General features: G+C 36.7%; 3 protein-coding genes across 4 annotated transcripts; 1 reads left to right on the top strand and 2 right to left on the bottom strand.

The window, feature by feature from the left end:
- Nucleotides 10,167–12,843, top strand: LOC109716452 (F-box/LRR-repeat MAX2 homolog). The gene has a single exon (XM_020241915.1). The coding sequence runs from the start codon at nucleotides 10,493–10,495 to the stop codon at nucleotides 12,644–12,646; it is 2,154 nt and encodes a 717-aa protein (XP_020097504.1). The 5' UTR covers nucleotides 10,167–10,492; the 3' UTR covers nucleotides 12,647–12,843.
- LOC109716685 lies at nucleotides 20,599–22,525 on the bottom strand. 2 transcript variants are annotated; one of them, XM_020242231.1, is made up of 4 exons: nucleotides 22,439–22,525; nucleotides 21,932–22,145; nucleotides 21,469–21,841; nucleotides 20,599–21,191 (listed from the first exon to the last, which is right to left on the bottom strand). In XM_020242231.1, exons 1-4 carry the CDS (start codon nucleotides 22,494–22,496, stop codon nucleotides 20,814–20,816), a joined length of 1,023 nt encoding a protein of 340 aa, XP_020097820.1. In that variant the 5' UTR covers nucleotides 22,497–22,525; the 3' UTR covers nucleotides 20,599–20,813. The 2 variants fall into 2 exon arrangements, with proteins under 2 accessions (XP_020097820.1, XP_020097821.1); XM_020242232.1 differs by having other exon boundaries at nucleotides 21,469–21,838.
- Nucleotides 22,687–23,402, bottom strand: LOC109716614 (transcription factor LUX). Its single transcript, XM_020242150.1, has one exon. It carries the CDS (start codon nucleotides 23,137–23,139, stop codon nucleotides 22,687–22,689), a length of 453 nt encoding a protein of 150 aa, XP_020097739.1. The 5' UTR covers nucleotides 23,140–23,402.

Here is a 24,456-nt window from a genome sequence, read left to right as displayed (position 1 = left end):
TGGGGTGGAAGTGGAGAGGAGGGAAGCCGTTTTCGTCCTAAACAGCCACTTTCGTTGTTTGGTTCACCGTTAAAAAGTTACGGTCGAAACTCGAGTTAACCTCAAACGGCGTAAATTACTTTACCCCATCGTGGGTCGAAATCAATTACGGTGAAGAGAGGTGAAGAAAAAATAATAAAATAATATAATAGATAAAGATAGTTATATTTAAATATACTTAATTATGTTACTAATAATTTTTTTTATTCATTTAGTATATCTAAAATATGATAAAAATTGATTAGTTAAGTTCTAATATTTTCTTTATTTAGTTTGTACATTTAAAATATGATAAAAGTTGATTAATTAAGTATTAATTTTTTTTTACTTTATAATTTTATTATTGTATTACTATAATTTATGTATAAAAAAATTATTTAGTTTTTTTAAATTAAATTTTAATTATATAAAAATATACTTATATTATTTTTATTTATTAAAATATTTATTATTTGTATATAAATTATACTTTTACATCATACACTTTCTACCAAACAAACAGCAGAACTAATGGAACTTCACTTTCATAACTATGAAACAAACAGCGGGGAAGAAATAGTTTTCACCGAACCCCACTTCAATCCAAAATTCACTTCAACCCAAAGTCCAGTTTCTGTAAAACAAACATGCCCTTAGAGTCAAACTCTATATATTCAACCCGTCGTGAAACTATTTATTCGTATTCAAAGTCGCCTACCGGTACTCAATATAAAGACAGAATATTGCGTACTAATACTCCAAATTGTGTACCGGTACTTAGTATAAAAAATAGTTTTTCAGCTTTCAGGTCTTGAGATACTTCTGAAGAACTGTTGAGGTGCTCAATAGTTCAGGTATTGAAACTTTAAATTTTGATACCCAACATCTAGAAACCTCAAATTTTCAATGTTTTCACCGTGATATCGACTCGGAACATGACTTTAGATAATCCAACATAACCAAATCAATACAATCTGCACAATAGATTATTCTTGAAGTGAATAAATAAGATATTATTCTACAGCACCTTCTAACCATGTATAATGCATATCGACAATCCTAAAAACATTCTTAACTATTTACCATTTAATTTAAATTCACATCTTAAGCCTACTAAAAATCTTAATCTTACACTGAAATGTCATTCTTTAACACCTTAACTTAGCTAGGTTGTATGTATACTAGGTATCGAAGGAATGGCTTGGCTTTTTCTGATTTGCTCTATTTTGATGAAACGATAATAGGAGAAACAAGAAAACAATCACTTTTTAGTGAGCGAGAATATTTTGGTCTAAAGTTAAAAAAAAAAAAAAAATTTCTTTGACCTTAAAGCAATCTTAGCAAGACTGATTCCGAGGGCATCCTTAAATGCTAATATGACTCGAACCCAATGCGATGCGGCTCGAGTCCAAATTAGAGACTGAGCCTGGCCCACGTGCATGGTGCGTTAGAGATACGGTCGATGTGTATCACAACACAATGTTTCTGTGGTGAGAATGTTAAATTCTTATTAGTCGATACTACAGTGGAAATTGTCGTTACAAAATTTATATTTTTGTACATAAGATTTTAGCACACCCTTACATAATTTTTCTATAGCCGTACTTACTCCTAAATTATTAATAAATTATCTTGATTAATTGATTCATCAACTGTACTTTTAAATATATTTCGAGCTTCTCCGGAGTACTCCTAGCATTGTTTGGAGCTTTGGAGAATCTACAGTTGAAGATCGCAATCCAAGTTAGCAATCATGCGTTTGTCCATCAATCACAATCTAAGCAACATGTTTGAACCTAATTCTAAGTGAATCATCACAAGAATATATCTACTTAGCTGTAGATATATACTAATTTTTGATATAACACAAGCATGATTTTTTTTTTTTTTTTCGAATAAGCACCCTTTAATTAATATCCTATAGTTGGCGAGTCCATTTATGTTGAGCAGTGCCTCTCCTGTAGTTGAAGTCCTATCCCCCAACCATTAATAAATATTCCACTCCAACATTAATTACTTTGACATACAAATGATAAACCTTATGCTCTTCGTAATAGAAGCTTCAAATTAAATCTGTATCAAAAAAATGAAAATAAACTTTGATGAATTCTTCAGTAGTGTTTTTCAAAAAACACTTTTGTGGAAACTCGAATAAAACTAAACAAATCATAAATTTTTTGTCTTCGGAGAATGATCATGTGAGACCAAATATAGATCATTTCTTATCAAGAGTTATTCGATTCTCCTATCCTAATCCAAAATCTAAAGGATTGAGTCGGTTGATTTTGACATTAGCATACCTATCTGCATAAAACAAGTCATTTCTACACCACGTCAGAAAATTAAACAAATGCTAAATCCATAGCTTTTAGGTCTGATCTAGGCGTGTTGCAAGCTAATCTGAAATTCTTTTTGGGATTGCAGAGAAGATATTCTATGTACGGTTCAAAAGTGCAACCAATTAATATTAAGATCTCATCGGGAAATGAAGAAAACATATATCGATATACTTTTGCCCGAACTCTGTTTCTCTTTCATTCGTCAAATAAAATCTTGTTAATCATTTGGCTTTTTTTTTTTTTTTTTAAGGCTTATTAGCTTTTTTTTTTTCTTGGGTGCTAAAGTAAGAGCAGACTCCCAAAAGAGGCTAAACGGAGAACGAAACTTTTACTTAAGCATAGCTTTAAAATCTCAAAAATTAGGTCTTATCCTAAAGCATGTTCTATCTCATTTTAATTATTTTCCATTATTTTCTCTCATGCCCAAATGGGATTGGACCATCTGGTTCCACAAAATACGTTGTGTGGGTTCTACTTTAAACTTAGTGGAATAACCATCAACTAGCATTCAATTCAAATGTACATGAAAATCTGAAAAAGGAACATAACATTTGTTGGTACGGAAAAGCTTACGATATAGATATTATTATTGTTAGGCATAGTTTCTAGTTTAAAATAAACGATCATTTTACGTGACATCAGAATAAAAAGTTTGATCGTGAGTTTTAGGTTTGGTTTGGTATTGAGATTTATATGACGCTATTAGATAAAATAAAGTTAGGATAAAAACATCTACAAATATGGTTGTGCATTCTCCGATGGGACTACAAAACATATATCACAATCGACTCATCGTAAAATAAACAAGATATTTTTCCAACGTACTTTCTCACCGCACGTAACGCGATTCCAAACGAAACCCGGGGACATTATCGTAAAATAAACAAGATATTTTTCCAACGTACTTTCTCACCGCACGTAACGCGATTCCAAACGAAACCCGGGGACATTGCATTACGTGCGGTAAGAAAGTACGATGAAAAAATATCATATTTGTTTTCGTACGTAATATTATGTTCCGCATATCGCGATGAGTCGATTACGATATAATTTCTACGGTCCCACCAGAGAACGCAGAAGTCTACGGTCCCACCGGAGAACGCAGAAGCATATCGCTATATGCTTTTATTCGAACTCTATTTTATTTAATAGTATCAGATGGATCTCAATACCAAACTAAGCCTTAATCCTATCATACTCCTAGTTGTTTTTTTTAAAATTTTATTGATAGATTAAGCTATTAGATCGTTATTTCACGTGTGTGGTACCAATTTTGTAGATGCAGCCACTATCAATTTGATTTATTCTCTCGTATTAGAACTATTGTACATAAACTGATAAATCTAAAGGAAACCATTCAAAGATAGTGTTGTCCACTACTAGCTTCAAGATCACATCTCTACGGAACATAAACGTGAATGAATTATTACCTGCTACGGATGAATCGAATCCGGGCTCGGATTTTGGACAACATTATTAATTTGTCGAAATTAGGTTGATTTTGAATCACATACCTGGACGCAGTTTGATCCGGCTCGACCAGCTGTGTGCCCAATTATTGGGGCTCTCAGCCCAATTATTGAAACTTAGGAAATTATAATTTTTATTCTCACGCACTACAACAAAAACGGTTTATAGCGACACTTTTAAATATAGGTACATGTCAAAAAAATACTGCTAGCTAAAATTACCGACACTTTTAAAAAGTGTTGCTATATGTGGGGTCGCTAGGTATATAGTGACAGTTAAAGAGTGTCGCTATAACCTAAAAGAGTACTGCTAATTTACCAACACTTATTTAAGCATTTAGCAACTGCCGAAACTCTATCTCGTTGGCTGCGGTGGCGGAGGAGGACGACAGGAAAGACTCTTCGTCTAGAATTTCAGTGGATTGAGTGAAGAGAGAAGAAAAGATGGTAATTGATTTTTCTTTTTTTTTTTCTTTTCTATTTGTAATCGGGCCAAATGGACTGGATGTGGTGAGTTAAGTAGAGTAATCTTTTATTTTTGGTTGGATTGGACTTTCTATTTAGGCATTAATAGATGTTTTTTTAAGTTTTAGAATAAATAGGACACTTACTCAAAAGTATCCCAAACATGTGTCGCTATAACTTAATTCTGTTGTAGTGACGTGGGATCCTAAAAAAAATTATTAGGTTTTCTCACGTAGTCTATTTTTTAGCAATACGGGAGAGATTTTGACACAATAGAAATGCTAAACCTTTCATACTTTGTAATCCTTGATTTAACGATCGTAATCTTATCGTCTATGATTTAAAATATAAGACGATAAAATTTTGTTTGAACGTGTGTAAATCATGTTAGAATTTGGGGCATTAGCGAAAAACTGTCAAAGTGTCAATTTTCGGCAACGGAAGTCGAAGATGGATCTTACCATCGGTACGGAATATGAGGGGAGGCATCCGACCTCACATACAGTCCCCGGTCCCGACTTTGTTGTCAAGTCAAGTTTCGAATCTGCCGATCTTTGTGCATTACAAATACATAACACAAAATACCAGCAAAATTGATCTAATCTGATCTACACCTAGTAAGTAAATAAAGATGAATATATTAATCTCACTCTAGTCGAGTTTTAGAAGTAAGCCCGTTCTACTGATCGTCATCTGTCATTTTTTTTTTTTTAGAGAAAGATAACATGCTATACGTATATTCCTTTTTCTTTTTTTTTTCTTTTGTTTCCTACACACGTGAACCTCGGACTTGAGATATGCTACTTTGGCCATTATTTAGATCTGAAATGCTGTGGCCCAGATAGAATATCGAACCCCAATTCAATGTGGTGGTCCGACCCAAATTTATAAACATAAATTGGTACTGCATCACATGGGGGTTTAGCGTGTGTGGTTGCGAGTCCTTTTCATATCTCCCTCCTCCATCATGGAAATTTGTCTACGTCCTCACCATATCCAAACAATTTTAAATAATAGATCGTAAAATTTATATATATATATATATTGTGATTGTAGATTTTCGGTTACTTTTCAGATCCGATTGAGTGGGGTAATAATGCGTGTATGGGTCGATCATAATTGTGTCAATTCATTTTGGTTGCTTTTGGTTGGTGAACGGTGCGTTGCATGAAATCCGATATGTCCTGTGTATCAAATCAATTTGTTAAGAACTGTTTTGGAATTGCAGTGTTTATGAATCAATACGACATATTTTCTACAGTCTCATCTAGAAACGCAAAAATTTTTATATATATATTTTTTCCAAATCTGTTTTATCTATAAATATTAGATGAATTTAAATATCAAATAAACCTTAAAACAGAATGGGAGTCCCCCAGAAGCAAGCAGCGAATTACTAACTTTTGTTGCAGCTCCTATTAATTGCGAAGAAATCGTTTGCTGGTATGTTAAAAATATAAGCAAACGAAATTACGAGAAATGACCTTTTTATAACTTTTTGCAAATGCGGTCCAGGTGCTATTGCCGCATTTACAAGAACAAATTAATCCTAAACAAATCGAAAATAAAAAGTTAATTTTTTTAAAAAATTATTTTTAAAATTTTTAAAATATAAAAGCGAAAACTTTTATACAACATAATTTCAAACTGAGCATAAGTCATCAACCTAATCTACTCAGCCACCCCCTAGCCTATAAATCAACAAAATCAACGAGTCTACCAGGCTGATCAACCTGCTAATCTGAAACCAACCCTACAAATATTAAGTTTGCTTCTTTCAATTTGAAACCGTCCCACTATAAAAGTGAACAATTCAGAATTAACCGTCTCTAAATAATGTGGCAAAGAATTTGATAGTTGGTATCCGATATCCCAAGTTCGAAGCCTAATTGTTTTATATTTCCAGCTAAGTTTATTTTTTAAGAAAATAAACAAATTATGCAGCATGCTATCTTTCTCTCTCAGAGCTGACTCGATAAATCGATGGATCAATCGAACTGACCAGATAAGCCGCAACCACTATCAAATCAAATTATAAATGTTGCATGGAAGTTACTAACGCATTGAGCTCACACAATAATTTCTTCACTATTAATTTTCCACAGAAAAAAAAAAGATCAGCTACTGAGAGAAGAAATTCCAGAGTGGGCTCTGGTGGGATCCATGGAACGAAGGACAAGAAACACTGAACTGCCTCTTCCACCTTTCTTTCTCATTTGTAGACACCTTATTATTTAATGTGTAAACTTTAAATATCACCCATGTAGTTTTGCATTTTTTTCACTTTAGTATCATGTGGTTTAAAGTGTATCAAGTCAGTTTTTTCGTTAATATTTCGTTAAATCATATGCAAAATATTTCAGATATCCTACCTAGGTTTATCGAATATTCACTTTAGTACCTTTTAGTTTTAACTTTGTCACTAATTTAACGAAAAAATTAGTGGAATCGATGATAGAAAGATAAAAATTAAACCACAGGGCACTAAATTGATACACTTTAAACCACGGGATACTAAAATGAGAAAATGTAAAATTACAGAGATGGTATTTGAAGTTTTTTCTTATTTAATTTAAGAAAGAAATTCAACGAATTTCTATAAATTTCTCCATAGAAAGAGAAAGGTGGAGGGTGAGGTGCACGAGTTTGGAATTGGGAGGTTACTGTGAAAGCTATCGCATGTCCCCCAACCAAAGCTGAGTATAATATCGGACAAATTTCAATCTTATCCCCCCTCTAATCTCATGCACTTAATTCCCCAAAAAAAAAAAATGAAAAATGAAAAATAAAAAATAGATAAAGTTTGGCGTGTCCGAGAATGTACCCAAATAGGTGTCGAATCTCGTGTGTGTACTCTAAAAACTGGGGGGTTTTGTGAGAAATTTGAAAGTTTTTTTTTTTTCTGTTTGAAATTCGATAGAATTTCAAATCGATTGACTTCAGTATTCGATTACCAGCAAGATTTGATAACTTACTAATGCAATTCTCCTTATTATCCAATCACTATATCCTCAACGGTCTTTTTTTTTTTTTTTTTTTTTTGAGAGATAGATAACACGCTACCCGCTTCGTTTATTTCATTTAGAAATAAACTTAGCTAGAAATGTGAATCAACTAGAATTCGAACTTGGGTCGTGGGTACCAACCACCAAGCTCTTTGCCATTTGCTTTAGAGACAGTCGAAAAAGGAAACCACCACTTATTTATAGCACGATACTCGTCTTCTTTATATTAATGAATCAACTCACTCCCACACTTGGACTCTAATTTTTTTTATAAATAATAATTTTACGTACAAATACTCACTTTTGCGTGAGTTTTTCATTTCTATACAGAGAATTGAATAGTAATGTTATCTTACACAAAAAAGAAGTGACATATTTAGCCCAACAATCTACTTTGTATCTCTCTTGATTTGACGTTCTCACCAGCTAAGCTTTTCTTAATATTTTTTTTTAAATTTTTTTTAAAGATATTTGTAGATCATACGCATGTAGCTTTTTTCCATGTACATAAAGATAAGCTGGACATTAGCAGAATATATCCATAAGACTTTTCCGACATTGCAAACAATTAAAAAGAGATGATCATCGCTTGCGAAGCATGCTAATATTTAGTCATCTATATTATTTAGTCAATGTTATTTTTAGGCAGTGCCAAAGTAATAATTAAACAATATTGAAGTGATTAAGATCCTGAGCCAGTTACGCTACTCCACGTGCGCCACCATTCGTAGGATATAATATTCGAAATATGCTATTTGGATGCCCAATTTGGTGAGTGTAAATTTTACGCTTATCTTTTAAGGATTAACACAATTTTTTTCAAAAAAATTTAGTATTAAAAAGTAATAAGTAATAAGATTACTATGTAAAAATTAATCTTCGATTGATAAGAATGTAGGATAGTTTTTCTGTGTAAAAAATTTACTGATTTTGTGTGCAAAAACGGATCATATTTTTGAATTTTATATATTAAAAATAAATTTTGAAAATATACCAATATATCTGGTTCTTTCTCTCTCTCTCGGTTCTCTCATTCTCCTATCCGTATTAACTTATTTTCTTCTTAAAAAGTATAATTTACAAACATAAATATTTGTTTTTTTTCCAAAAATAAACTCTTATTATACACAAAAATAAAAATATAGCAATAATTAAAAAAGTTCAATCTTTTTTCAAACAATAGAATCCAAGCACATTTATGTAATTTTATACAAATGGTATGGTATAAATAGTGCAATAATTTTTTTATTTTTTTCTCTCTTTCACTTTTTTTTTCCTTTTTTATTTTTTTGCGGGGTTGTCCGGTTGTCCCTTTCTTTAGAACACAAGTCACAATTAGTTATGTCAGCAAACAGAAGGATGTAGAAGCTGCAAAAATAATAATAATAAGAATACTAATTAATAAGTACGTGTTTGGTTACTATGCTATTTATAGCACTAAGTACTTGGTATTACTAAATTTTTAATCGTTAGATCTATTCCGTTGATCATTTTCATCCGTTAGATCATATTATTCGACGAATCATTCATTCAACCCTAGAGAATCAGGCCGAAAACCCAATAAAACTAATAACTTAGTGCTATAAATAGCATAGCAACCTAGTTCTACTATTAATAATAAATAAATACTCAAAAGATAGGTCTCATAAAAAAACTCATTAGTGCCTGGTATAAAATATTATTCTTTTGAAAGCGGTAAAATTTAATGATCTACAAAGAAACTTTGCAAGATGCCAACGAACATGAGCAAAGAGTAAATTGACTAATTTGTCGCGATTAAAATGAGAGCAAGAAATGCAGAACCGTGGTGTATCACTCTTCCAATAATCAGAGCACTCAACTATCATTTCTCCATTAAGATTTGACAATGATGTTAGGTTAGTCGAATTGTGAGTATCTACGTGCTTAGAATACTTGCACTAAGGTAAACAATTATCTATGTACGCGATGTACATGCATGCTGTATGCTGGATGTAAATTCATAGTTGTTGTGCACAAATAATATTATAATTATAATAATAATTATTTTGTTAACAATTCATATCGTAATTGAATAGTACATTCTTAGTTCAAATTCTACTATACTTGTAGTCTTGTTTGATTCTAGATGGGAATGAAAAATGCATAGTTGGTCCCATGAGACGACGTTTGAATATATTATTATATATTTTTTTTGGTGTGTTAAATTTTATTGTGTCTGTATTTTTCTCTTTAATATTTTATCTATTATTAATTTTTTCTATTAAAATTGACACAAATAAATTAATCAAAAGTTTAGAGCACACACAAAAAAAATTTGAATACGAAATATAAAACTTTTAAATATTAAATTATTAAGTTAAAAATAATTAGCGTTCTTTACGTATTGTCAAGCGTATGAGTTAATAATCTATCGTGGCTTTGATCCGCCTACTTCGATTTTTGCGACTCTCTCTGACAGATTGATTCCCAGAAGGAACTCTCGCATGCACCGAGTGTATTTATATATAACTTATGTTTGGCAACATAATTTTTAAAAATAATTTCAACTGAATAAAGCGAATAAAATACTATATTTTTTTTTCAAAAAAAAAAAAGTACAATTCGACAAACATGATTTGCATCATCTAATTAAATTATAGATTAAAATAAGTGAAGTTTTGAAAAAAATATAATTAATACATCAGATAATTTCACTAATTAATAGTGACAAATAAAAAAAATATTTTATTTACCGACAAAAGAAAGGGTCTGTTTAACTATTATCTTAAATAAATATCCGGTTCATTGAATAGTCACCACCACGCGACGTATCAAATAAGTTAAGATTTTCTGCTTCAAATTTTCTACGACAAAATTTTAGGATTGCGGAGTAGGAGAGGTAATTGTACTCCCGGTGCAGGCAGGAGTTTGTCGACGGCCCAGAGCCGGTCGAAGAAAGAAAGAAAGAAAGAAAGTCGGAAGGAAGAAGAAAGTGGAAAGAGCCCTGTTTCGATCGGGCTCGCTCCCCTCTTCCTCTTCTTTCGCCTCCTCCCAACTCTTCTCTACTGTGATCTCTAAGTACTACTATTCCTATTCCTACTACTATTCCTACTACCACCACCACCTTCTCAATAGCCCGCCCTCCTCTCCTCCAGCAGAGCAGAACAGAGGAGAACAGAGCAGAGCAGAGCAGGTCGGCTAATTAATTAAGGTGAATAATTGGGAATTCGGTGTGATGGTGGCGGGGGCGGAGAGGGGGACGCAGATGCAGGACCTGCCGGAGCCGGTGGTGGTGCAGGTGCTGTCGCTGGTGCGGGACGTGCGGTCGCGCAACGCCATGTCGCTGGTGTGCCGGCAGTGGCGGTCCCTGGAGCGGCAGACGCGGCGCTCGCTGGCCCTGCGCGGGCACGCGCGCAGCCCCTGGCTGATCCCGACCTTCTTCCCCAACGTCGCCCACCTCGACCTCTCCCTGCTCTCGCCCTGGGGCCACGGCCACCCCTCCTTCCAAGCCCAACCCCAACCCCTCGCCCTCGCCTTCCCCAACGTCGCCTCCCTCACCGTCTACGCGCGCGACCCCTCCGCCCTGCGAGCCCTCGCGCCGCTCTGGCCCCGCCTCCGCCGCGCCAAGCTCGTGCGCTGGCACCGCCGCCCCGACCACCCGCCCGGGTCCGACCTGGCCCCGCTGCTCGCCGCCTGCCCGGCCCTCGAAGCCCTCGACCTCTCCGAGTTCTACTGCTGGACCGACGACGTCGCCCCGGCCCTCCTCGCCCACCCCGCCGCCGCCGCCGCCCTCACCCGCCTCGACCTCCTCCTCGCCTCCGCCTCCGACGGCTTCCGCGCCTCCGAGCTCTCCGCCCTCTCCGCCGCCTGCCCCAACCTCCGCCACCTCCGCGCCCCCTGCGTCTTCAACCCCCGCTTCCTCGACTTCGTCGGCGACGCCGCCCTCCTCTCCCTCGCCGCCAACTGCCCCCGCCTCTCCCTCCTCCACCTCCTCGACCCCTCCGCCCGCGACCACGACGCCGACGCCGACGCCGACGACGCCCGGATCACCCCCGCCGGCCTCGAGGCCCTCTTCGCCGCGCTCCCGGCCCTCGAGGACCTCGCCCTCGACCTCCGCCACAGCGTCCGCGGCGCCGGCCCCGCGCTCGAGGCCCTCGCCCGCAGGTGCCCCCGCATCCGCGCCCTCCGGCTCGGCCGCTTCCACGGCATCTGCAACGCCGCCTGGCTCCACCTCGACGGCGTCGCCGTCTGCGGCGCCCTCCAGTCCCTCTGCGTCCAGGACTGCCCCGACCTCACCGACTCCGCCCTCGCCGCCGTCGCCCGCGGCTGCCGCCGCCTCTCCAGCTTCGAGATCCGCGGCTGCCCCCTCGTCACCGAGGCCGGCCTCAGGAAGCTGGCCGCCGCCCTCCGCTCCACTCTCAAGGAGGTCAGAATTTCCAGCTGCGCGCTCCTCGACGCCCCCAGGTCGCTCCGCGCGCTCGATCCGCTCCGCGACCGCATCGAGCGCCTCCACGTCGACTGCGTCTGGCCCGATCCCGATCACGAACCCGAGGTGCCGCCGCCGCACCTTCCCCCGGACGAAGAGGGGGCCCCGGAAGCTGCGAATGGCGGCTCCGAGGTCGACGAATTTGATCCGGAGGATCATCGGTCGGCCGGCCGCAAGAAGCGCAGGTGCAGCGAAGAGGGCGGCGACGAATACGAATACGAATTCGAATTCGAATTCGAATTCGATCACGCCGCGAACGGCGGCGGCGTCGACTGCGCTTATACTTATCCGTGGTATCGGGAATGGGACCGGCTGCGGTACCTGTCGCTCTGGCTGCCGGCGGGGGAAGTGCTCACCCCGCTCGGGAATGCGGGGCTCGGCAGCTGCCCCGAGCTGGAGGAGATATGCATAAAGATCGAAGGCGACTGCCGGTCGTGCGTCAGGCCCGCGGATCAGGGCTTCGGGCTGAGCTCCCTCGTCCAGTACCCGAAGCTGACCAAAATGAAGCTGGACTGCGGGGAGGCGATCGGGTACGCGCTGACCGCGCCCAGCGGCCAGATGGATTTGAGCTTGTGGGAGCGGTTCTACCTCCACGGGATCGGCGGGCTGAACCTCTACGAGCTCGACTACTGGCCCCCGCAGGATCGGGAGGTGAACCAGAGGAGCCTCTCACTCCCGGCCACGGGGCTGATACAAGGGTGCACCACCCTGCGCAAGCTCTTCATTCACGGAACTACGCACGAGCACTTCATGAGGTTCTTCCTCTTGATGCCCAACTTGCGGGACGTGCAGCTGCGGGAGGACTACTACCCCGCGCCGGAGAACGACATGAGCACCGAGATGAGGGTCGATTCGTGTAGCCGCTTCGAGGAGGCGTTGAACAGCCGAAGGATTCCTGATTAGGTAAAATTGCGTGAAACTAGTCCAGTAATTTTACAATAGCTGCTGGAGATGCTAATGATGTCCGAGATATATATATATAGGTATATCTACATGTTTGTATAAGAGAACAAACACTACTTTTGAGTTCTTGTTGTGCCTTTTTCTCGAGTAATAAAAAGGGTTGGAACGTGATGCTTCGCTGCATATCTGAACTATTACATGATTGTTGTCTAGCCTAATGTTAGCAAGAGTAAGCTCTATAGCACAATTTGCTGTATCAAAACTGACAATAGCTCTGATAAGCAACAGAATATTTGTAAGTTGGATAAATATCTGTTACCTCTGTATATGCTGTAAGAATTTGGACAGGTGTTAAATAAACAAAACGTGCCGCAATGCTTGCAGTGTCGTTGCAGCATGATCAATTGCAAGGCTTGCTTGCTGCAATATTTCCGATGAATCAAGCTGCATCTGCGTGTCAGAATCCTATATTAGCATTCTCATGCAGAGCAAAACATGAACAGTTCCGAATGTAAGAACCTTAAAAAGCTGCTAAAGGATCATCAGGAATTTCCAGAGCAACAATAATCAAGCATTAGGTTGTGTTCTAAGCTCGTGATTCCCCCAGTATAATGCACTGTGGAGAAAGGAAAAGAAACTTGGATTTGTGCCGTCACATGGCCGAATTAGAGCATGAAGCTCACATATTATCATTCCAAGACTGAATATATCACCGATTTGGTCGAGTATTATGCGAGTTTGGAAGAATTTCGTTCGAAGTGAGCCATTTGCACTCACTGCAAAATCTGCCATTATCTGTGACAGTTAAAAATCACATTCTTGACCCTCCGAGGTTTATTTATGATGACGAAAACGAATATAATGATGAGTAATATCAGCCTCTGTCAAATGTTTTCACATGATTGAAATCTCGTGCGTAACTCTTTACAGATCCCTTGTGACAGATGAAAACAACAACTTCGGAATTCGGAATTTCTACACGGACACGGAGATGGCAAAGTAGTATTAATTAAGCCGAATTACATGATGATACAATTATCAAAGGGCAATCGACAAGATATCCTTATAACCTGAATCATACTTCACATGTGAAGTATAAAAGAGATAAAGGCGAAGTATGCAAGTGAACAGAAAAGGAAAAGCCAAAACAGTTCAGGTATCGCAGAGCATTTTCGATCTCCTATGTTAATGTGATCAAATACGCAGTTTAATCTCTACCACTGATAATAAATGATAAATGCCTCATGCTCATGAACCAAGAAACAGTATTATTGCAACAAAGAGCTCTGAGTAGTAGTTCTTTACCTGTAAATATGGCAAATACATGGACAGAGATTTGATCAAGAACTGATGACACAAATTATTTTACTACATCGAGTAGAGAATCATGAACTTTGATCAACAGTAACTGAGAAAAAAAAAATTTCACGGGCAAAAGCTGCAGAAAAGAAAAAAAAAAAAAAAAAAAAAAAAAAAAAAAAAAAAAAAAAAAAAAAAAACAAAACACAGACAATACAAAAATGTGCGGCTAAATACACACCGACAGAAACTTCTCTTTCATTGCAAAAGAAACAGGCGTACAGTACGCTATTGAGATCATCATAGGCCATTCACGTAACTTTAAGATTCGTGCAATTAACGTTCTCGAATGGTTGTTGGAGGGATAGGCCAAGATCTCCGAGCCACCGGCGCCGGCACAGTGAAGGGTTTCACGATAAATTAATGAGTTCGGACCTGGCGATAAGATTTATCTAGTGGGCACGGCCCAAATAAGGGTTCAATGAAGGCACACTGATCAGATTGAAAATCGGGAGGGCGGAAATGGCCAGTAAGACCTAGAATCCCCATGGACATTGTGAGTGTATACTTATATATACTATATATATATATATATATATATTATATATAATATTATAATAATATATATAATATATATATATATTAGATAATAGAAGAGGAAGAAGAAGAAAAAAAAGAATTAATATAATATATTTGTTGCTGCTGCGTTGTTGTTTTGGTTTTTTGTTTTTTGTTTTTTTTGGGTTCGGCCGTAACCTCACTATACACCTCCGCCCAAGCAGGTTTGACGAAATCAGCCAAGAAAGGGGCAGACTAAAATCACCGAATATGGCACCACACGGAACCCCGATGACACCAATCGACCAGCGATTGCGTGTTATAAATTCGTTTCCACCATGATATCAAAAGGAATCACAAATATTTTTAGTTTTGCCTACTCTCTCTGTATATATAAGTCTAGTTATAATGTTATTAATAGCATAAAAACTTAGTACTATCAAAGTTTCTGGCGTTAGATTATCAGTTAACAATTTCACCGTTAGATATAACACTACAACAGAATTAGTTATAGGGACATATGTCTGGACACTTTTGAGTAAGTGTCCTATTAGCTAAAACTTAAAAGCACATATAAATGGCTAAATATAAGGCCCAATCCAACCAAAAATAAAAGATTACTCTACTCAACCCACCACACCCAGTCCATTTGGCCCGATTACAAACAGAAAAGAAAAAAAAAAGAAAAATCAATTACCATCTTTTCTTCTCTCTTCACTCAATCCACTGAAATTCTAGACGAAGAGCCTTTACTGTCGTCCTCCTCCGCCACCGCAGCCAACGAGATAGAGTTTCGGCGATTACTAAATGCTTAAATAAGTGTTGGTAAATTAGCAGCACTCTTTTAGATTATAGCAATACTCTTTAACTGTCACTATATACCTAGCGACCCCATATATAGCAACACTTTTTAAAAGTGTCGGTAATTTTAGCTAGCAGCACTTTTTTGACATGTACCTATATTTAAAAGTGTCGCTATAGACCATTTTTGTTGTAGTGATACTATCCCACCAACCACTACTAAACTCTAGGAAACTGCAATCATCATAACCGAACATTTCTTTATTCAAGGACCAAAACCTAGTAGCACTAATGACTTGGTGCTATTAATAATATTCTAGCCTAATTCAATATATATATATATCAGATTTTTTTTTGTCATTAATTTTTGTTCCTCTAAACCTTACTTATCCATTATTGTATGAGCATCCATTCGTGTCACGTCCCGTATGCAACTTCTATTTTTTTTCATTATTTTTGCAAGCTGCATAAGAGCAGTGCTATTGGTATACTTGAAAGTTTGGTATAAATCTTACGTCATATTCATTCAAGGACTATACATATATATATTAATTATTTCTAGCATAAGTGGCAAATAGTTTGATGATTGATATCTACGGTTTCAAATTCAAATCCTAATTAATTCTCATTTTTTATTTTCTAAAAACAATGAGTAGCATGCTACCTATCTTTTTAAAAAAAGAACTAATTTTTTTTCATACAATGTTATATGTACTCTCAAAATTAAGATTGGTTTAAACCTAACATCCTATCCATCCAAAAATTAAAATTTCACATTTGGATGGTTGTAACATTCACACCAATTATTGAATATACAGTAGCATTTCTTTAACCCATATCTCTACTTACATCAACAACTTTGAGATGCACCGACCGTCCCTAGAGCAAGTGGCAAAGTGCTTGGTGGTTGGTACCCGAGACCCAAGTTCGAATCCTAGTTGATTCACATTTCCAACTAAGTTTATTTCTAAATGAAATAAATGAAGCGGGTAGCGTGCTACCTATCTCTCAAAAAAAAAAAAACAACAACTTTGAGATGCGTAACGAGGATAGAATAATACAAATCTGATTTGTCTGCAAAAAGAAAAAGGTAATAGAAAAAGTGGGTCTATTTGCCAAATCCATAAAAAAATGGATTTTGGTCTTTGCAAAATCCCGTATCCATAGAGCTTCGCAAACTGAATTCAAGCAAAAAGATGATAATTTAATATTTTGGGAATGAAACAGAATAAAAGTTTAAACCAAAACAGACCAAATTTTTTTATTTGATTTTTTTTTTCTCTTAATCAAAGTGTGAATTGAAAGACACCAACTACTCTAGGGTTAAGTCATCAAATCTACATGAAACAAAAGCGAAAAATAAAACTTTTTCATATCTTTAAAACGTGAGCAAAGTATCTATTCATGTGAGTATATTTCACTACATAAAGTAAAATTTGGTGTCTCTTTCGAATCATACGTCACGTGCAGTGCCTGGTGATGCATGCATGGCCACGAAAATTCTTATGGTTGAGGCGCATAATGCGGATATATATATATATATATATATATATATATAGTCTTCTATACTATTTATACTATCGGGGCTCCGGTACTATAATCTCATTTTCAATCTTAGGGTGTTCAAATCAACGATCCACACCGTTAAAACTGATCTAGGGTATTTAAAGTTTTAGAAATAAAATTTTATATTTTTTCGACATAGTTTACTTTATGATCAAACCATTTCAAAATTGTCAATTTTCAATGGCTACTATGGCGAGTTTGGAGTTTAACGGTGTAGAAGAATCTAAATTTCTTTAAAGTTTGATAGAAAATACTTTAAACTATCTAGATTAAGGTTAACATTCTTGATTTTGAATTTAAAAGTCCTATGCTCAAATTTTAAAGATATTTAATTTTCATTGTCCATTCTGACATAGTTATTACTAGTAAATCATGTCAAAAAAACAAAATTTATTGCGCTAAGAACATTCATATACCTTAGATCATATTTAACGGTTGGATCGTGATATGAACACCCTACAGATCGAAAACAAGACTATAGTACCGGAGTCGCGAGCCTCGACTCGATTTAGAACCCGCATCATTAAAAACACTTGGAGCACGGAGCCCTCACCTACCGAAGATACCAGCTACCTATATATACTAAATATATATAATATGAAGTAATATATATATATAAATGAAATACGATAGAATAATAGTAGTGGTCTTTTAGGGTTGAGTGAGTAATTATTTGAATAGTATGGTCTAACGAATGAAAATGATCAAAAAAGTAAATCTAACGATGGAAAAATTATAAGAATAAAATACTTTGCGTTTTTAAAAGCATCATAGCAGACTCTCTCTCTCTCTCTCTCTATATATACACACCAACTCAACACGTGACACCATTTAAATTAAATACCTTGTTTCTTTTTCGTGTTATGTAATGTTATTATTAATTAATATTTCCCTGTATTTAAATTTTTCTAACAATGATGGAAAAGTTTACATTTTCAGAAGCAATCGGAGTCATATATGTGTTTACATTTTTTAAGTAAAACCCGTGCACTTGTGGTACGAAGTTTATATTTAGACTTTGTTGTTGTGCACATGGAGCTGAATAGATGACACGAACTTCTGGGATACTAGAAGAAATTTTGATTTAAAATTTATAAATATTATTAAAATTTATGATAAAGAAGTTGTTAATATAAATTAAATAGCATTATAGAAAAAGCGGTCAACAGCGACGCTTTTTAGCCCATAAGCTTTTAGAGACTGCAGCTAGGTCAAATTAACAAGCTCTAAAATTATGAAGAGGATGTACACTATTGCATTAGTATTTTAATCGCAATTAAATCGTCATTCTTAGTTGTGCATGAAGCAAATCAAGGATGAAGAAAATAGCATGATCATAGTGAAAACTAAACATTTTTGTACGCAGCGCGCTATGTGTAAAAATTTTATAGAGGGAGAATCACCATGTGTTCTACAGTCAGAAAAGAAAAAAAAAAAAAAGGACTCAGATGGATGTGCTTTATTCAGCTAGTGTTCTCAATCCCTATTGTCAAATCAATTACTGCTATTTCGACTTAAAAGTTATGTTTTTTTTTAAAAAAAAATTGTGTTATATTTATAAAAAAAATTAAAATACTATTATTTAAGTTTAAATTTTTAGAGATAAACAATTATTTCACATCCTTTAATATGGTATTGGCAAAGGATATAGCAAGTTGGATACTGGCCCCCTTGCCTCCTTGCTTCATTTAATTAGCGGAGTATTGAATTCAAAATATTAAAAATATTATTCTCTAACACTTTAAATTAATTAAGTTTGGGAGCAAAATGATTATTTCGCATATTTTAACAAGTTGATGATAGCAACAATTCACAGCATTAATTAATGAGAGGGAGGACTTTCAATCCCTTCTTATAACACATGCATGGTGTAAGAAACTCTCTAGAGAATTTTAGTTTGCTCCCAAGTCAAGGAAGTAGTTTTTTTTTCTGGGCATAAGTTGCTGAAGGCCAGCGAGATCTGTGACCCACCTTAGAATTTCATGCCCTAATAGGAAGACAATCCTTCCTTGTTAAGTGTGGTTGGTTGTGTTTTAAACTGTGGAGGACTTCACTGACAAGGACTTGTTATCAACTAAACCTTCCCACATCTAAAGGTTCATCCTACCAAACACTAATCCATCCCTCTCTCTCTCTCTCTCTCTCTCTCTCTCTCTCTCTCTCTCTCTCTCTCTCTCTCTCTCACACACACACGCACACACAAAGAAGTTAGACAACTTTTTCTACCTGATTCACGGGAATGGTGATATTATCAGTAAAGCTGATTTTGATGTTTATGAATAGATTTATTGAATCTCGTTACTATGTAATAATGAATTATGATCGAAATAATAACAATTTTATTCAAAAAGGTAGGTGAAAATGTTAAATAGAAAAGAAGTAATATGTTGCTAACATTTTACAGCGGTGACTAATGGTTTAGGAGGCATTGTATTTTATAAAAAATCTGTTAGTGTGTGTATGTGATTTTATAAACCAAAGGTGTATACTTGAATTAAACAGAAGAAAATAAAATTTCTTTGAAAGTCGGAAAGATTGGAACTCATGACCAGTTTATATCATATGAGAAAAAACAAAGCATTATTCTCTAACTTTAAGCTATTATAGTGCTTCTAATATCTATACTTACGAATGCATATGTGTCTATGCATCTACGAGTCTGATCTTAATAGACCTTCCTGCGAAGTCCAATCAACCTATTAGAATACAAACTTGAATGAAATTGATCTAAGAACAGAACCCAAGATGATGGAACCATTTTTTTTTTTTTTTCTTGAGAGAGGTAGCATGCTATCTGTTTTGTTCATTTTTTTTAAAAAAAAACTCAACTAGAAATATTAATCAACTAAATTTTAAATTTGGAATCTCAAATACCAACCATCAAGATCTTAGCCAACTGCGCTAGTTATGATCAGTGATTGAATCAAATTGTTAAATCTAACCACTAAGACAATCTTATATATATATATTAAAAATTAAGGACAATCCTATTTATTTGCATCTACATTCTTCCGCCTAACATCTTCAAATGTAAGACTCTTACCCCCGACTGACTGTTTTTTTTTTTTTTCGTCTTCGATCCATTTCTCGCCGAGGCCTTGCTGCCTTACCGATGTAGCTTAATTCACTTTCTTACTGAATAAAGCGGGTAGCGTGCTACCCTTCTCTAAAAAAAAAACATCTTCAAATGTAGGAAAATTTTGTTTTATACTCGTCTTATATTTATATCCAATTTTTGTAAGCTTTTCAATTTATAATAACAATATAAAATGATGCCAAGTTCTCTATATCAATAAATGTGAGAAACCGACCGTCCCTAGAGCAAGTGACAAAGAGCTTGGTGGTTGGTACCCGAGATCCCAAGTTCAAATCCTAGTTGATTCACATTTCCAGCTAAGTTTATTTCTAAATGAAATAAACGAAACGGCTAGTGTGCTATCTATCTCTCAAAAAAAAAAAAATTAAAAAAAAATAAAAGTGAGAATCACAAATTAATTAGCGCACACGCACAGACGCATGCTTACATCATATCATACATATATGCATTTAGTATACATATTGGCAGAAAGGGTGCGTACAAAATACACATTATATATATTTAAATTAAGTGAAAAGATAAATTTAATGAACGCAGTAAGTTATGATCAGCTACTTTATCTTTTTCTTGGGGGTTAAAATATTGTCATGGCAAGGTCTAGATTATCATGTAGTCTTTTTATATCTAGGTATAAGTATCAATAATATGTAGATGCATGGTTAAATATCTAAAATATCAATTTTTATGACAATAAAATAAATTAATTAAGATAACCATATGGCACTCATGATGACAAGTAAATTAAACTCTGGCTACTAAATGTAAATCTTGGTCTCAATTAGGCTGATTAGACCTTATTTCAGTTGCAACACTTCAAAAAGCCTCGAAACAAGTACTTGAAAGATCTCACTCCAATGCTCCAATTGACATGGTCAGATCTAAAGTACTCATCCCTACATTGGCCTTGTTGTTGTTGCTACTGCCTCTTTCTGACAACTGAACATTTCTCTTCTCAGTTTCTTGATGCTGCATGAGGCTCGTAGGAAGTGAGAGAGACAGTGAGAGTGCGCTATCGACCTCTTCCTCGATCTCGGTCCCCTTTCTTTCATTAGCTCCATGATCATCCACTGTGATGGGGCTCAAGCTTAGCTTCAAGTTGGGTTCTCTATCCCTCTCCATTAATGTTGTCATCTTCATCTTCTTCGCTTCTCTTGTAGGGTTCTCTCTTCTCTCAAACATGTCGTCTAGGCTGTTCATGTATTTGTTTTCTCCTTGTCTCTCTATCTGCACCACCAAAATCATAAAGCAATACTATTAGGATCTTCTCATTTCACTAGTAATTAATATTAATCAGTTGACATCACAGTGCATGGTATTTTCTATTGAATATAAAATAATGAAACACCATTTTCTAATGCTTTTACATTGCGGCAGAGGAGGAGATCCTGACTTTTAAATCTTTTCAAGCTAGTTAATAATAATAATAGGATATTAATGTTTAACAGTTTAAGCTTTTTAGAGAATAACAGTTGTTTCACAATGTTAGAGTTGATGAGGATACCTGAATTCTAAATGGGTCTTCAAATTGAGGCTTTAGTCTCTCATTGATAACCACAGGATCTGATGAGTTGGAGTGAGTAGAACTATTGTAGTTGCGATGATAGTAACTGTTATTCCCTTCAGTAGAGAATTGATCCACTGGGAAAACCTTGGAGAGGGACTGCCTTCTTTCCTCGAGGATTTGTTGTGATAGAGTTTGATTCCTGTTTCCAGCAATCACATCCCTCACATCGAACAGATGTGAGGTTGTCGGCTTCGCATCCTTCGCAAAGATCATGTCATGTATTAACCCTTTTGCTGGGCTTTGATATTTGATTGAACTACCGGCTCGCGCTGCTGCTTGCTGGTTAAAAGCCCATTCTTGATGCCTACTGCTATGAAACAAATATTACAGTATAGCAATCAGAAGGGTTAGGGTTTATGAGCCAAGTCTTCTTCTTCATGCTGCTTGGTTTGTGCGTTACCTGAAATTGCTGCTCTTGAAATCAAATGGCCTCTGAGTGTGCGGTCGGAGAAAAAGATCGCCATAAAGTCGGTTGGTCTCATTAATACCTGTTGATGAGAAGAAGCTCCCATTCTTTATCCCGAACGAGTGTAGCGGCGAACCTGTTCTTTGATAGAACATCTCATGTGGGTAACCACCTCTTCTTAGATGCAAATCCATGGGTGATGATATAACTGTATCAAGGAAAAAAAACACTATTCATGTATATGAAAACTCCTTTACTTTCTTTTCTTTTTCTTCAGAGAAAACAATTAAATGGAAATTTCTAGGCTCTTTGACCATTGTCTTTAGTTAGTTATTAGATGGTATATGGGCCTAAAAAAACTATTGCTAGATTCATTTAAGTAGAACATGAAAAAGGATCATGGTGGTCCTATAAAGCTTAATTGTTGCATAGCCGTAAAAGAGTTTCAGTGTGATAGAAACTGAGAATTAACAAGTGAGAATTGTGAAGTGATGCTCAAACCTGAAGAAAATCCTGATTTCTCTTGTCCGGAATCGTCGAGCTTCTTGCTTCTGTACATCTGATCCAAATACAAAGAAGAAAGAAGCAATTGATCAAGAGAAGATCTATATATATATATATATATATATATATATATATATATATATATATATATATAGGGAAAGAAATAAATATTAGGACATATGTTGGACTAAATTTATAATCACTTTACTAACAACCATTTCCTTCTCAAAAACTTCAAATAATAATCATTGAGAAGAGGAAATAAAGATCTTAGGCTTACTCTCTTGTCCCCCGAGCCGCTCGACAGCATGGACGAAAGCGAGATGGAGATCGGGGGTCCAACGCAATCTGGGCATCTTGGACCGGACGTACTGCCGCACAGAGGGCCGCTCACCGCCCCCCTCAGCCTCACCGTCGCCGTTCTTCTCGCTGTTATTGCCGCAGCTCTTGTCGTTGGTGCTGCTGTTATTGCTTGAGCTCCCTCCGCCCGCGACTTCGGTGGTGCTACCCCCATCTTCATCTTCTCCCTCGTCACAGCCCTCGACCCCTCCTCCCTCCTCGCTCTCGCCGACCTCTTCATTTAGGTCAAGCCCCGCGGGCGGCGTCCTCTTCCGCTTCGGAGATCGCCTACTCTCCGCGCTCTTCTCCTCCTCATCTTCAAAGATTTCCACCACCTCCCCCTTCTTCTCTCCTACCATATTCCTCTCTTAGCCACCTCTCTCTCTCTCTCTCTCTCTCTCTCTCTCTCTCTCTCTCTCTATGCTGTCATAATTGGGTTAGAATGATGGGAGTAGGAAGGAGGGAGGAAGGAAGGAGAGAGGAGGAGTACTGTGAGGAGAATAATATTGATAGAAATATTATAAAAGGGATGGAAGACAAAGGGATATAAAAAACAAAGGACATAATATAATATAAACTGAGGAAGAAATGAGCAAGCATTCCCTACATTGACTGGCTTCTTATGATAATTCCTTTCTTTATCTACGGGGGGAAAAGGAACAGTGGCTAAATGGCTGTGGAGGTAGCTAAGGGGTGGGGAAGAGGAGAATAAATAGATGTAGAGAGGAGAACAGGAGGAGCTAGAGAAAGTGGTACTAGTAGTTAATTACAACATAAACTTGTACATGAGCCACTTTTCTACTGCTCTAGCTAGCTAGCCCCTTTAATTTCTTTGGCTATGTTCTATATCTAATGTAAATAAACACTTTTCCTTAAAATCTTTAAGCTACCAAACTCTCTCTCGTTTCTGAACTCAAAATAAGAATTTGAATTTAAATATGAAAAATTTTAAAAAAAACTAGAAATATGATGGGATTTAAGTTTAGATCCGATGCTATGATATTGAAACAACTGTTTTCTTCAAAACTTAAGCTATTAATTTAAGAGCACTAATTTTTTTATATTTATATTCAACAAATTGAATATGTTGCCTATATAAACCATTCAAAAATTTAATTTCTCGAAAGAAGGATTGACATTATTTAGACATGCAGCCCACAGTGTTGAATAAAAAAAAATTAAAACAACTTTCTATAACTTGCAGCTCAAATAATCTCTTGTCTATGAAAAATTAAGATTCAGCTGGTAAAGTATGGCCGAATATACACAATGTAGATTTTGTTTTTTTTTCTTTTGTTTCTTAAAAAAAAAAAAGAAAAAAGAAATACCGAGAACCCTCAACAAAAGCATTTGCATGCAAACTCTCTGCAATTTTATATTGATATTTGAATGTATTTTATATCGAACTAGGCAGATAAATGTATGGTCGTGAATTTTACGCATGTATATTCAATCAAAAGTATATATATATATATATGCATGTCAACTCTACTAGATGTGAACACATGTTGTGTGATGATCAAGGTTAATTTTGTAGTAAACGCTAGTTCTTAGAGTCGTATGCGCAAGCTCCTTAGGATACGAAAAGAAATACCTTGAACGCAAAATTAGATGTCTCACCACACATGAATATTCCAATGAGTAATATAATATCATAGTTATGTAAATTCAAACGA

Source organism: Ananas comosus, linkage group 10 (assembly GCF_001540865.1).
Source record: "Ananas comosus cultivar F153 linkage group 10, ASM154086v1, whole genome shotgun sequence".
In the NCBI taxonomy this organism is placed as follows: domain Eukaryota; kingdom Viridiplantae; phylum Streptophyta; class Magnoliopsida; order Poales; family Bromeliaceae; genus Ananas; species Ananas comosus.
This window is presented reverse-complemented; position numbering and strand designations above follow the sequence as displayed.